The 15,295-nt window shown below is 41.7% G+C and overlaps 1 protein-coding gene across 3 annotated transcripts in view; it reads right to left on the bottom strand.

Annotated features, from left to right (window-relative positions):
• Positions 1 to 3,971: 3,971 nt before the first annotated feature.
• LOC131038465 (uncharacterized) overlaps positions 3,972 to 15,295 on the bottom strand; it is a 91,470-nt gene continuing 80,146 nt past the window's right edge. For 2 of the 3 annotated variants that reach the window (XM_059209989.1, XM_059209988.1), the window contains 2 exons: positions 4,829 to 4,894; positions 3,972 to 4,708 (listed from right to left, as the gene is read on the bottom strand). In XM_059209989.1, coding sequence (XP_059065972.1) covers positions 4,593 to 4,708; positions 4,829 to 4,894 — 182 coding nt within the window. In that variant the 3' untranslated portion in view covers positions 3,972 to 4,592. The remainder of the gene's footprint in view (positions 4,709 to 4,828; positions 4,895 to 15,295) is intronic. The other variant, XR_009358735.1, reaches the window with a different exon arrangement.

Below are 15,295 nucleotides of genomic sequence, written 5' to 3'. Positions count from 1 at the left end.
AACCCTTGGTTGCTTACAATATTGAGCTATTCTCATGTGCTAAAGGCTTTTTCATTGCCTCCTTTACTTCTTCGGTTGATCGGGATTTGATTCTAGGAAATTTGTGGGTTTGGGGCACCCACCCTCTCTCTGTCAAACCCTAGACCATTGCCTTCAACCCTCTCACTGAACTAGTTAACGTGCATCCTATGTGGGTCCATCTCTTGAATCTTCCCCTACACTTTTGGGAACAATCCTACTATGAGGTCATTGGCAACTCCATAGGTCACTTCTTGATGGTGGATGATGGCACTTCCTCGATGGGCCACTCCACCTTCGCTCGCATTTTGGTCAACATTGATATTGCTTCTCCTCTCCTTGCAAATGTGGTACTCATGGTCGACGATAGGCCTTGGATGCAACCGTTGGAATTTGAGGGTCTCCCCTTCCACCGTCAGAAGTGCTTCTCTATAGGATATCTAACTTCGGATTGCTCTACTTCATGTCGCAAGGGGCTTGTGACATGGTGGAAGGATGCTACACTTGATCATTTAACTATTTATGCTTCGGAGGAGCTTTTGAATGGATTAGGTGAAGAGTCACCTACTAACCTTTCAGGTGTTCCTTCGGATACTAAGACCACACAGCCTTGTTTTGTGTCCCCTTGGCGACATGCTACAGTTTCCCTACAACCTCTGGAAGCTACTTGTGTTGCATCTGGTGAGGCTCTCCTTCATTCTTTAGCGGCTCATGTGCTACCTGATGTTGATCTTATTGGTCCTTTTCATAGGGACCCCCCTCTAAATGATTCCCTTATTGTTGATCCTGAGGGCAGCATTGCATGGACAGTTGTTCGCCGTAGGCAGAAGGGGAGATCCTCCCCCCTTCCCCAAACCGTCCCCAATCAAGGTGTGGATGTTTCTACTCCTTCATTTGGGCTAGTTTTTTTTGTGGTTTTGCAGGCCCACTTTGCCTGCCTAACTAGGTCTGTGTTTTTGGGATGTTGGTAGTCTCTGACTATGTTAAAGGGTTGGCGCCCTAGTCAACGATGCTTTGTAATCAAAAACATGTAAAAAATATAATTTAGTTAGATGCCGACTTCATAATTTTAAAATATTATGAACTATGCCTTTCACTTTTATAAATCATCACACTCTTATAGCACATCATGAGTGTGACTTGGGAATATTTCCCAAAATAATGATGGTGTGATGGATATGCCACATGCTTGCTCCTTATCTTACACCTAGTCCCACTAGAGAGATGTGTCATATACTTTGACTAATAGGAACATTGTATTTTTTGGGGTAATTAATGTATGGCCCAATAATATCATATAACTTTGCCACATGCATCAACAACCAAGCCCCTAGAAGTGATAGTGTTTCACCTTTATTTCTAGCACACATCACATATAATGAAAGTGGAACCCAAATTTATAAATTTGAAGCAATAATAATAGTTTGTCATTCATCTAACACTACATATAAGCTTACCAAATTGGGAACCAAATTAGTTTTTCGTTGGAAGAGATAGGTTCATCGCACATCACAGGGGTGAAGATGGGCCCCTTAAAATTTTAATAGGAAGGAGCTATGTGATACAGTAGAACGTCACTAGTTGTCACAAACCAACAAGAAATGTGCAATTATGTTGTAAAGCACACAAAAATTAATGATGTAATCATATGCCATCAACTCAATGTGGGGAAAGCACAATGTTGTATTAACTAGGAGGTACAACTCCTAGCTCAAAACACATCGAATGATATCGCTAGCTCATTGTTTCATTAAAATAGTTTATATGAAATCATGATGTGAAATACCCTCAATTTGCAATATGAAATTAACATATGTAACACGAATAGGACATAATGTTGCAACATGATTGTGGTTGAATAACATATGGAAGCAATTAAGTACAAGTGATTACCAATGAGCCAAAGGTAGGGGTTGGTAGGATGATGGCATTCATGGGGATTAGGCTATAAACGTAAGTTTACAAATCAAAAAACTTAATCAATATTATAACAGATGAATACATCGGCAACATGTCCAGAGGACCATAAGGAATAAGGAATAAGGTTTTAGAAAAAAGAAATAAAAATCCTTCTAAACTAGAAACATAAAAACTCTGAGGATTTGATCAAAAAGTATGGGAACATTCCAACAATTGCTCTTATTCAAGGATGTATGCCCCTTGCAAGAATAGCAATATCTCAAGAGAAATCTCTAGGGCACAAAACGGGAATAGTCAAATGCATACTCAAATTTCTATGTCGATAAGATTTTGATTTTACATTTAAGACATTCCTCAATGGCAATAGGCCACCAAAAAAACAATGAACCTCTTTCTTCATCCAAAAACTTGTTCTCTAATGAATTCTTCAAATCTAATCTAGAAATATTGTCAAAACATTCTATGCAATAATGTTGGCATTAACATGTCCCATCATATTCTTCAATCTACCACTATTGATGTCTACCAAGCCTATCTAGGATTTGCAATCTAGTGCCAAGTGAAATAACTCACAATGTGGAATGCATATATCGTACCCATCCAATCTATAGAATTAGTAGGTTACTATTGGAGAGATTTATTAATGTTTGCCAATCACCTCAAGTTATTTTATAAGAAAGGCCATCTAGAGATTTTCAACATATATGCACTATCAAAGTTATCAAATGGAGGCTTGTATAAAGTTATGAAGAGTGATCAAACAAAACCAAGATAATGGTGGTGACCAATCAAAAGAAAGCAATAGAAAAGGATGATAATGGTGGTGATAAGAGTACAAAAGCAACTAGTGGCAAAGAAAACAAGATAGGATTTTTCCCCTATATCTTCTAATAGGGTTGACAAAGCTTGTTTGATGATCTACTAATAATCCTTCTCTTCACTCCCTTTTGTTATTGGGATAGATGACTTTTAAAAAAACTAATATTTTTTTCTAGTTCTTTGTTAAATAAGTTTTCATCCTCTTATGTATGGTCAATAACTAGAGCAAAGTTAGTTTCAATGGAGTGTGCACCCAACCATATTGTACTTCACATAAGTATGCATTTTAAAGATAAAGACGACATCCTTAATATAACACCTCTTTTGAAATTAAAAATCGGCAAATTACAAAAAAAACACCAAATTTCATTAATATTTATATAAAAAAATAGTTATTTTTTAAATTAAAAAAACACCAAATTTCATTTACATTTATATAGAAATTAGTTATCATTTACCTTTTAGTGATTCTAATGACAAAAATATGATTAAATTTAAATAGGTGGGAGGTAAAATTAACAATAATATTACAACCAATTTTTTGATAACTTAATTTTAAACATTTACAAAAAGACAATTATTTCAACCAATATACAAATAAATTTTATTGTAATAATATAATATTTATAAATTTATTAATTGTACATCTTAATAATATAAATCAAAATGTGTCTCAAATTATAGTGACTCCTTTACATTCTAATTTAGAGATCATTTAAAGACAACTAATAATAAACTATTAAAAAATATCATTTAAAGACAACTAATAATAAACTATTAAAAAATATTAAAATTTCATTAAGACATGGATTGATCACAAACATGATCATGATTAATATATAATAATATTATTAAACTCTAAAATTAATAATTAGAATAGCATTCATCATATTTATGAAAACCAAGAGAAATTTTAAATTAGAAGTTCTTTGTTTTTATTTATACAATCACTCATCGTACTATAGCCTTGTCTTTATTTAGTTCATGCATCACCTTTTATGTATCCTGGCTCAGTCCACTGTAACCTTCACACATCATTCAATATTCTCTTTGTTCCGCTATATAGTGCATTCTACTTGCATTTCTTTGTCATAAAATACAGAGTATTTCCATTTTTAAAGTGTAGATCAACGTTAGCCTTTTAAGACTGCTCCTTATCCATTAACAAACAAGACATGTAATGCTTACATTTGCTTGTTTGTTGGACAAAGAAATCATATAAATGCTTGTATCTATTCATTTGGAGAAAGTGGATTTTAATTGTCTCAACTGACTAAATAATTAATTTGGCTGAGTTTAAATCAACTTCCTTGCTCAAGCAAATTGTATACACCAATAGATAACATGGGTATCAAAGCTGTAATATTATGGAAAAAAATGTTGTCCACGAACAATAATTTCTCACATTAGATGAATGATTTCCTGATAAGCTTATCAATTACCTGTATGTGATTTAAGCTTTGATAGCTGGGAGCACAACTTGCATCAAAACATCCAAAAAGCCAGAAAGTAATGCTTTGAGATGTCTGGACAAACTCAAAGTGGAAGCTTCCATATTACATAAACAAGCCCAAAATGGAAGTTTCCAATCATGTTATTGCTAGACATAAGAGTTACCCCACGCCAGATGATGATATGATGTGATTGAGCAACAAAAACTTTACAGTTGTAAGCAAGACTTCATCCCACACGCTTCAAAATGTATAGGTTCATGATACCTGAAATTGCACGCATATTGATGTAGAACTCTGAGCAGGCCTGTTTCTCATACACTATCGGAAGATTGCAACTTTCACAAGCGGTCCTTGATTTATCATATAAAGGACTGTACAGCCTTATTTGTCAGTTTTTGACAAATAAGGATGCAAAGGGGGTGGGCGAACACGCCTTGATAAACCTATAACACGCTGATGTGGGGCTGATGAGGCCTGGAATCGTGAGATTTTCAAGCCTGAGCCACAATAAACACCACCCAACAAGTTAGGAGAATAGATAAAACTGGTGAGGCAAGGAAGATATGAAATTATCTAGCTGCCGGCCTTTGTTTGCAATGATAACAAGTTAAACTTACACCCATTGGGAGATGAGTTGTTTTCAGCCGAAAATTCTAAATTCGAATTCGATGTAGCTCGCATTCCTGTAATAAAGTACCAGTTCTTTTATAGGTAAAATGAAAAACAATTCTATTAGATATGATAAAAGTAGTGTACAAAAATACAGAACTGGATTCTGCTATTTCTATGCTTCTGAAGCAGTTATACTACAATCCCTACAACCATGACCCGAAACCCAATTATAATCTGAGATTTAACTTCATCTTCAAATACTTTGTTGAAAGTAGGAGAAAACTTGGAAAGGGAAATTAGCAACTAAATATTGATTAAAATTTAGAGGAAAATGAGGTATAGTTTAAGATAACAATTACGCCACAATACAAATAAAGAAAACATATATGTACCATAAGTAAATTCTTTTTAGAATTTTTCATTTTTAAGGGTTGTAAGCTCCATAAATCATGGTGCGTACTCTCACATTTAGAAGCATCTAGAACATAAATCAAAAGTACAGAAATGCTGCAACACCTAAAACCTAAGAAATATGAAATCAAATTTTTGAACACGTGGAATGCTAACAATGTCTACCATGGAAATTCAATTACTGTAGCTAATGTGTTAAGATTTTGAACAACTCGGGAGACCAACTTTAGATAGACAACATTGAAGTATAATTAAGGATATGCTGATATGCTGATCCCGCACCTCTACAACGTTCTTCGGGTTGGCATATTTTGATATGTGGACAATGAAATAAAACAAAAATAGCTGAGTCTTAAATACCAATTTGGTCCCTTTCCTATCATGCTCTCTCAACTTTTTTAATTTTTCTTTTATGAATAACTTGTAAATATTATCATTGTTCAATTGAACTTACATACCAATTGACTTCTTCTGTCATGCTTTGTCAACTTTTTTTATTGAATAATGCTGACATCATTATTTATAGAATAGTGTTAATGATTGAACTTAAATACCAATTTAATCTGTTCCTATAATGCTTTGTACGGATTCGGCAAAAAAAGAAAAAAATCTTGGGTATGGGTACGGGTTCGTCCGTACATATATATATATGTGTGTGTGTGTGTATGTGTGTGTATGTGTGTGTGTGTGTGTGTTCAAACATCAAAATTATAAAATATAATTATATAATTTATAAACTATCACTACCATTATTGATTATTACAATCCATACAAAAATGAAATATACAATGTGACTGCTGCAATGATATATTACAGCAGTTATAAACATATCAGATATTACAGAGAATAATATAATACGACATCATTCAACCACAAAAAAAGGATCCTAAGCAGTGTTCCACGGGCGTTGGGGACGGGGGGGACGTGGGGACGCGTTTCCGGGACGGGGGGACCAAGGGCCTAAGTTTGGGGACGGCGGGGGGACGATGGCGGGGGGGTGGCGGGGTGGTGGTGCTGATATAGTTATACATATACATATAGTACTTGAAAAACTAGTTTTGAAAAGATGTATGACAGTATTACAGTGTAAGAATTACATTTCAAATGAGACTATAGGAAATTTGAAATACTAAATCTAAATACCAAGATTTCTAAGTTATGTTGTTATATGGAGCCTAATCAGACTCGGAGGTTAGATTTTCCCTACTTCTATCGGTGTGGTTTCCCCCTATATTTTTCAACGGGGGTTTGGGTGCAGCGCCCCCAAATTGGGGTCAAGGGGCAGCGCCCCGCGAGGCCAAAAATACTTTTATTATTTTCTAAAGGCATCGGGTGTTATTTTTCTATTGGCCCACGTCCAATTAGAGTTACCCCTTAACCCTCAAAAAACTTAAAAAGTCACTTTTTTTTTAAATTTTAATTTTAAAGTTTAAACATTGCATATACGTGGGGGCGACAGGAGACGTTTGGGCGTCTCCCCGTCCTTGGAGAGACGTCTGCACGTCTCTCGAAGGACGGGGAGACGCCCAAACGTCTCCCAATGAGACGTGGAGGCGTCTCCATGTCTCTCTGGGAGACGCCCAGACGTCTCCACGTCTCCACGTCTCCCTTGGAGACGCGGGGACGCGGAGACTCCGTGTCCTGGCGGCGCTTGGGTGGCAATGGTGGGACGGCGAGGGACGTCGCGTTCCTATCCCCTCGTCCCCAAGACGTTTCTGACGGGGGGACGCGCCCAAAAAGGGGGGGGACGTGTCCCCGTGGAACACTAATCCTAAGTTAGAGCACGACAGAGATGAATAAGAATAGCATTAGGACAGAAGGATGAACAAAATAAGGACATAAATAAAAGCAAATTTGCAGTAGTCTAGAACAGCTTGGTGCGATAGAACAAGAGAATATATGAGCAGCCTTATGTAGAGGATAAGAACAGAATTCAGAGCAGACCAATGAAGCATATTGGAAAAGATCAGAGAGACATGAGTTCATATGTTAAAAAAATATTAAAAAAAATATTTTTTTATTGGTTTTTGTGTTTTTATGACCCGTGGACCCTGTTTTTGGGAACCCACAGGCCTGGGTTCTCCTGGGTCCACCCGGGTCCTGCCCAGGTGGATGGGTTCCCACCCATACCCATCCACCTGGGCAGGACCCGGGTGGAACCCAGGGAGAACCTGGGGAGGACCAGGACCCGGACCCAACCTAAAATGCCAAGAACCGGTATCTTAGTATATTATGATTGTACAAACATTTCCAATAATGAATAGTCAATAAGAAAGCAAAATTGGAATAATAGTACAGCAGAATAATAGTACTTCTTTCTGCACTTTACTCATCTTTGTGTTTGCATGTCATCCAACACAGCTAAAAAATCTAGTATTTACCTAAATATCCAGCAAAGTGTACCCATTTTGCCATTATGTTGAACATAATATTTTATTTAAAATTATGTTCTAAAATTAAATTTCAAATTAATAAGTCTTGACACTTGATTGAATGTTACGTCTTCTATTGCAATTCAAATTTATGGCCACAAAATTGATTTCTGTATCTATGAAAAATGGAGTGTTCCATAGAGTCATAGACAACAAGACAACAATATAAGACTAAGCAGCAACAGTCACTTAGCATCTTTACCAACATCCTTATCAAAATCAGAAATAAGAGTCATAGCACTATTTGTAGTCATTGGCTACATTTCAGTTTTTGGAACTTCATCCTTAGTTTATATGTTAACTTAATACAACTGTCACAATCTAATTATTATTTAAGGACTATGAAGTATGCTTCATGCAATGCAATGCAATCAGTGAAATGAATATGAACAGCAAGAATCTATTTTCAACAATTCATGGGTTAAATTTGTTTACCTCACTGGGTAAACAGGAAGAATATAGAAACTAAACAGCAATGCACAATGCAATTACAAAGGAGGTAGCTTTCCATTAATGTCAAAAGATGTTCATATTATAATCTGTCGTCAACATTCCATCTCCTCCAACACCCGGAGGTGGTACAATATATGACAGCCGAAGGGGTGCGACACAACCGTCGCGACTCCAACTACCTACCCGTCGGCTAACTAACTGACCGCCGTAACTCATTATTACCGACGACAACATAAACATAATATACCAACATAACATAATGATTATTCCCGTCAACATCATCCCCCCCAAGAAAAGAAGTCGACTCCGACGACTTAATATAAAATAGAGATGAACGGCAGGAACTACTGACGCCAGTCGGGCCCGGATCTTATACACTTGCTGCGTCCTCGCCTGAAAACCCTTTTCTGCTACCATCTGATGCTCAAGTGCGGATTTCACCAATATTGCCTCCTTTGCCATCACAGTTCTCCTGGGCCTAACCCAAACTTGTCTGCAAAACACATTTTTCAGTCTCAACTTCCACCAACTGCTACTCAAATGATTCTGTCTCCCTAGCCAATTTGTCCTCGATAGCCACCCGTGCTGCTCTCTCGGCATCCAACTCCTGGGTACGCTGAACTAAGTCTCACGCGACTATTGCCTCCAACCTGGTGGCCAGCTCCTCCCGAGCCCTCTGTGCATCCACCAAGGCAACCTCACGTCCAGCCGAGACATACTCCGAGTTCCTCAAAGCATACCAGTCATGCCTGGAGGTGGCCACAATCCGTTGGCACAAATGCTAGGAGCCACCTCAAATCCTCCATCACACTCCCCAAAGGCTAAAAACTGAACTGAATAACTCCCTGGTGTCATACAACTGCACAGACTTGCAATGCCTTCCGTCAAACTCTGTTTGTTCCCAACCTCCAAATCCGTCTCCCTCTACGGCTTATGGCTTCCCTGCCAATGCTTAGCTGCAGGCACAACACTTCCCGTGGTCTTCTGTAGCTCAAAATAAACTGGGGGTCTGGGGGCAACGCCCCCAGCGGGGTCGAGGGGCAGCGCCCCTGCGGGGTCTGGGGCAGCGCCCCTCGCGAGGTCCTGGGGCAGCGCCCCCGCGGGGTCGAGGGGCAGCGCCAACACCAATTTACAACCTTCAGAACCCCATGAAAGTCCATGGCGCGCATCATTTCTGTAATATTTTATGATGTCAAAACCCTTCTTCTACACTCCAATATTTTCAGTGTCCAGGCTCCAGATGTCATCGAATCATTTTTCAATCCGTCGTCGTTTTTTTTTTTTTAATAAGACACTGTAATGTCCCCGATGGCACCCCGGCCATACAACCTCCCTATACGGTCAACAACAGCATTGGCACCTCCGATCGTGCGGCTGCTTGGTCTACCTGTGGCGGTCGGCCCGTGCTTTACCCTTCGCATCACATGGTGGCGTGCTGGTGCGGTGTTCGGCATCTTCTTCCCTTTACCCCTTGCTGTGCGGTGATGGCGGTGTGCGGGGTTGTTTTGTTCTTCGTCGCGGTGGTGTTGTGCGGCGTCTTTGATGTCTTGGCTTGGTGACCGCCTTCGGTGGCTCCCACCGCACGGTGTAACCACCGCATGATGGTGCCACCGTCGGTGCTTCCACCGCACGGTGGTGCCACCGTCGGTGCTTCCACCGCACGGTGGTTCCGCCGTCGGTGATGCCACCGCACGGTGGTGCCACCGTCGGTGCTTCCACCGCACGGTGGTGTCACCTTGTCACCTTGGTCCCACCGTACGGTGGCCATTTTCTCCTTTTTCTTTTTTTTTTTTTGACCGTACGGTCGCTGTCGTACGACCGTGCGATTTTTTTTTTCTCTTTTTTTTTTTTTTGGTAAGTTGTCTAAAGAGTCTTCGGCTCGGGTCCCCTGTCTCTGGGATCGCCCTTCATCCTTCTCGGTTTTCCTCGCCCAAAAGTCTCCTGCTTTTGTCCTGTGCCTCTCAAGTCGCTTGCCCGGCCTCTTAGGTCCCCTTCCATCCTCTTGGGTCCCCCTTCGGGCTCTCGGGTGTCCGTCCGGCCTCTCGGGTCCCCTGCGCACTTCGCGTGATAGGGTTTCAATTTAAACCTATTGGTGGCAAGTTTATTTTCCATGGCCATCCGAAGACCTGGAGCCACAAATTCTATAGGGACTACAGTCTCCTTCCCGTACATAAGAAGAAGAAGGATAATAAAGATTTTGAAGGCTACGGCCTTCCACACAGGGTTCCAATCGTTGCCGACACTCTTCAGATTATTTACGTCACCAGGGTTTGGGGCGTCTCCCTTACAATATTCTCTGTATTCTGGAGGATATTGATCTGGCTCCTCTCCTTCGACGCTTAATACGTTACAGGAGGGTGAGAACATCTCATAGTCCTCCTGCTGCCAATGGAACAATCCATCTAGTGAATCTGTGTCATCCTCCGAACAGCGACCTCCGATTTTTAATATGCCTTCGGCATCTGGGTCCATCCCCTCTCTCCCTTCGTCTCGTGGGTCATTTTCCCTCTCGGATTCAGATCCCGAGGAAGAGGCAAGTTCCTCGCCCACCAACTGCATCCGGAGATCAATAGTGAATTTCTTGCCCCCGCTCTCCATCGAGAGTGTATTTTGTTTCCAGTTGTGGTTTGCTTTCGCTGCCACCAACCATCCTCTTCCAAGTATGGCGTCATACCCTTTCTGTTTCAATGGAATGACCACGAAGTCGAGTACAAAAGGTTGTGCACCCACGGTGACTTGTTGTGCCATCAACATGCCAAGGGGTTTAATCCCGTGCTGGTCTGCACCTAGCAGATTAAACGTAGGTGGCCACAGAGTGGGCTTTCCTAGCTTTTTCCATGTGTCCTCCGGAAGGACATTTACTCCGGAACCGCCGTCTACTATAGTATCCGTCAGGATGGTGCCCAGGATGCCCATCTCCACCACGGCTGGGTGTCGGCCATTGTTGATGGTAAGTACAACTGGATTTGTTGCCGAGCTTCCTAGTATGGGAGCGTCCATGTCTCTCAGTTTGGGTTTATCAACCTTCGTGCCCAACAACACTGTCCCCAATTGCGGTATGGTGTGTAGGAGGTCTTCCAGTTTCACAGGTACCTCCATTTGGAGCATCTGCCGTACAATGTTCCTCTCCGCGTCTGTGCAGTAGGGTCCAGATGAGTCGTGTGTCTCTCCCCGTCGGGCTTTCATGGCCCTTTCTATTTCCTCCCTTGCCTCCGTCATTCTCTGCTTCTCCGTGCAGGGATGGGGGTATCGGGCTTCCTTTGCCTGCCCTCGGGTAAGAGCAAGGATGGCTTCTTTACCCCGTGTGTTGCCTTCGATATCAATCAGATTGGCCCCTACGCCAGACTTCGGACAATCGGCATCTTCATGGTCACCGGGGCCACACCACCGACATAGCTTTTGAGCGGTGTCATTGTTATTACACTCTCGTGCGTAATGACCCCATTGATTGCAAGCCCTACATTGAATCATCGGGTGTCCCTTCGCATCGTATTGGACCCTGTTTCTGGTGGAATTATTATTATTCCCCCGTCCGCCTTGTTGGTTTCCTCGGTAGCCTCCGGAAGATGCATTATTGTTTGAATCCGATGTGGAGGGCTGCTCGTGTGCAAAGAGCACTTGCTGGTTACGTGCCTTCAGATTGTATGGACATTCCTTCGTAGAATGCCCCATAATCTGGCAGATGTCGCAGAATGCCTTCTTGGGACAGGCACCTTTCGTGTGGCCGCTCTCCTTACACTCCGTGCACCATAGTTCATCGTCCTTACTTGTAGTCCCCTTCATTGTCTTAAATTCTTTTAACATCCTTTCCATATCTTTTTGAAGGGCTATGAATTTCTTCCTCGGCTTCTCGTCACTACTACTCTCTTCTTCCGATGTGTCATCATCTTCAGATGATGATGAAGATCTATTCTTCTTCTTTTTGGCCGTCTTATTTTTACTTTCCAGGTCCATGGCCCGGTTGTATGCGTCGTCGTAGGATGTTGGAGGCACAATTTTCATCTTCCGTCGTAGCTTAGGGTTCAAACCCTCGACAAACCACCTCTTCTTCAAGCCATCGGCCGGTTGGCTTTCCATTTTCCCGACTAACTCTTTTAGTCGGCGCCCGTACGCCCGTACGGTCTCCTTCTTTCCTTGCTTTGTTCCGTAGATTTCGGAAACTATCTCGTTATCATCCCGGAGAAGCCGGAATTCCTTCTCGAATGCTTTCTTCAATTCATCCCACGTAGTTACACTGGTTTTATCCAAGTCTGCATACCAGTCAATAGCCACTCCTCTCAGTGTGGCGGGGAACTGCTTCATCCATTCACCCTGGTCAGTCACCCCGTTGGCTGTCCAGATGGTTTCGCATGTACGGCAATGCCGTGCGGGATCATCTTTGCTATCCCCGTTGAATTTGGGTAACTTCTGTTTGGTCGCCATTGATGGAAATCGTCTACTTGGAGATGGTTGTGGCCGTGTCTGCCCTCCGGCGCTGCTCCCTCCGATGCCGCTGATGTCTCTTGTGGTGGTGACCAAAGGTACGGTGTTCTGCCTTGTACCTACCGTGCGGTTAGCTTCCCCTTCGCCGTCACCCGTGCCCGGCTCCCTTCGGTGATCCTCCCTTTGTGGCGTGAGAGCGACTACCGTGCGGTTAGCTTCCCCTTCGCCGGTGCCCGGCTCCCTTCGGTGATCCTCCCTTTGTGGCGTGAGAGCGACTACCGTGCGGTTAGCTCCCTCTTCGCCGTCACCCGTGCCCGGCTCCCTTCGGTGATCCTCCCTTTGTGGCGTGAGAGATAAGTTTTTGAACCGATCTCGAGTCTCTTCAACTAGTTCTCTCCGTAACCTAGTTTCCTCCAGAAACTCTTCGAGGCTTCTCGCTCTACAGTAGTCTGGCGACGCGTAGAAATTCCCCTCGGCTTCTGCACCTTCCGTGACACCTCCTTGGTTCCCTTCGGGCAACCCTTCGGCAGGTCGTCCTTCGGCAAGTTGCCTCAGCCTCCGTCTACGTTCTACACGTTGTTCCAGAATCAAAGCATTCTGCGCAGCCTCCCACTCGTCGGTTTCTAATTTCTTATTTCTGTCTTTATTCAATAAATTGGGCATTAATTGTGGTACAATTTCATGTTTCACAACACATAAACCAAAACACCACACATCTTTATTAATTCATTCTTTTGTATACAATCAACATAATTCTTCTGCTTCTAACAGTGTTCTTTATTTCTCTCCCTTCACAATTTAAGGATTATTTGTCCTTCGTCGGTCTTCCCTACGTCCGTCATCCTAGCGCTCATGAAATTCTCGTAAGATTTGCTGTCGTCGGTTCTCACGGTAGGTGTCTTCTCTGCGGTTTTGAAGAGCCAAAAATGCTTGAGCCAAAAGGTTAGGCAAACTACTCATTAACCGATTCACCGCCGGGCTCACACCAAGCGCGCTCCACACAGCATCCTCTGGAACAGCCTCAATGGTGGCTTCCCTCCATACGTGTGTTTCGATGGCCGCTTGAAGGATGCAAGAGAAATCTTTTGTGAGTGCTCGTTCTCCTTCGAACAGTTCTTGGTGATCCTCGTCAGGGTTACTGCTCGTCCCCTCGGGCAATGGTTGTCCCATTATCCCTGTGCCATGTAGTATATTCCCGTCCCTCCCGAAATAATTTCGGCAACAGCGCCAAATGTTTACCTCACTGGGTAAACAGGAAGAATACAGAAACTAAACAGCAATGCACAATGCAATTACAAAGGATGTAGCTTTCCATTAATGTCAAAAGATGTTCATATTATAATCTGTCGTCAACATTCCATCTCCTCCAACACCCGGAGGTGGTACAATATATGACAGCCGAAGGGGTGCGACACAACCGTCGCGACTCCAACTACCTACCCGTCGGCTAACTAACTGACCGCCGTAACTCATTATTACCGACGACAACATAAACATAATATACCAACATAACATAATGATTATTCCCGTCAACAAAATTCTCTATTTTATTTTCCCTCTATATCTCTATGCTACGGAAATACCATTAAATTTTAAAAATAAAGTAGTTTTTTTCTCTTTTTCTATAATCTTTTATGTTTTTTTTTAAATCCAATTTTTCCCGATTTTTTCAAAAAATCTTACACTTTTGGCTTACTGATTTTTCCCCCAAACGATTTTTGCTGCTATGGTATATTTACAAGTTATTGCTGCTCTTTTTGGTCATCTGATTTCATACTTTCCAGTTCGCAATGAGCTACAATATGACAGGCCAGTAAGGACAAAAATTCTTTAAGGCCATTCCAAGGTTAGGACAGAAACTCTACCCTCATACTCAGCCATTCCCATAGTTGTTGCGATACACTGAATAGAAGTATTAATTGGATATTTTCAGGATTTAAAGCTGATTAAATCAATATTCATTCAAGCATGATTGGAGGAAGATCATTGTCAATCAACATCAGGCAGATTCCCAAGATTACGCCCAGATCTGAAGGCTGATCGCCATTATTTGTTGCAGGATTTTAGGACTGATTTGGTGCAAAACAAGGATACCTGAACCATACTGTAACATCAGCCATTGTACAGAAACTACTTCTGCAAGCCACTTTTACCATCCAGGGAGATTGCTGCTGGTCACAGGCCTGTTACAAATTCATAATTGCTAGTTGTTGAGAATTAAGGTGTCTCAAACTTAGCCATTCCTAGCTTTGTATTTATTTATTTAATGCCTTAATTGTAATTTCTTGCTCATCATATTTTGTCATCTAGGGTGACATGGAAGGATAAGTTGTCTTCATACAAGGTGACATGGAAGATGACAAGACTGTATTTTGTCCCTATATGGGAAAGTAGGCATCCCACTTTGGTAGAGATATTTTGCCATGTGTCAGCATTTTAGAAACCTGTGTAAGTCATTATTGTATGACATATTCTTATGACAGGTTATGACAGATTCTTATGACAGGTTGGACAAGTGTTAGAAGGCATGTTGCATGGAAAAAATGGGCATCTAAGTTTGGGGTATGTAAGAGGGGTAAGAAAATGATGTACAAGTATCATTTGCATGCTTACATGTGGTTACAAAATGTGCCACATGCATTTGGACGGCCCTTTTTTTTGGCTTTGTCTAAAAAACACTTCAAACTTGTAAATCTCTTTATATTGTATGTCTTCTATGTGGGTTTAAGAGAGGAGTGAGGAAAATATTTCTTT

The sequence above is a fragment of the Cryptomeria japonica genome, chromosome 8, assembly GCF_030272615.1.
Source record: "Cryptomeria japonica chromosome 8, Sugi_1.0, whole genome shotgun sequence".
Taxonomy (NCBI): Eukaryota; Viridiplantae; Streptophyta; class Pinopsida; order Cupressales; family Cupressaceae; genus Cryptomeria; species Cryptomeria japonica.
This window is presented reverse-complemented; position numbering and strand designations above follow the sequence as displayed.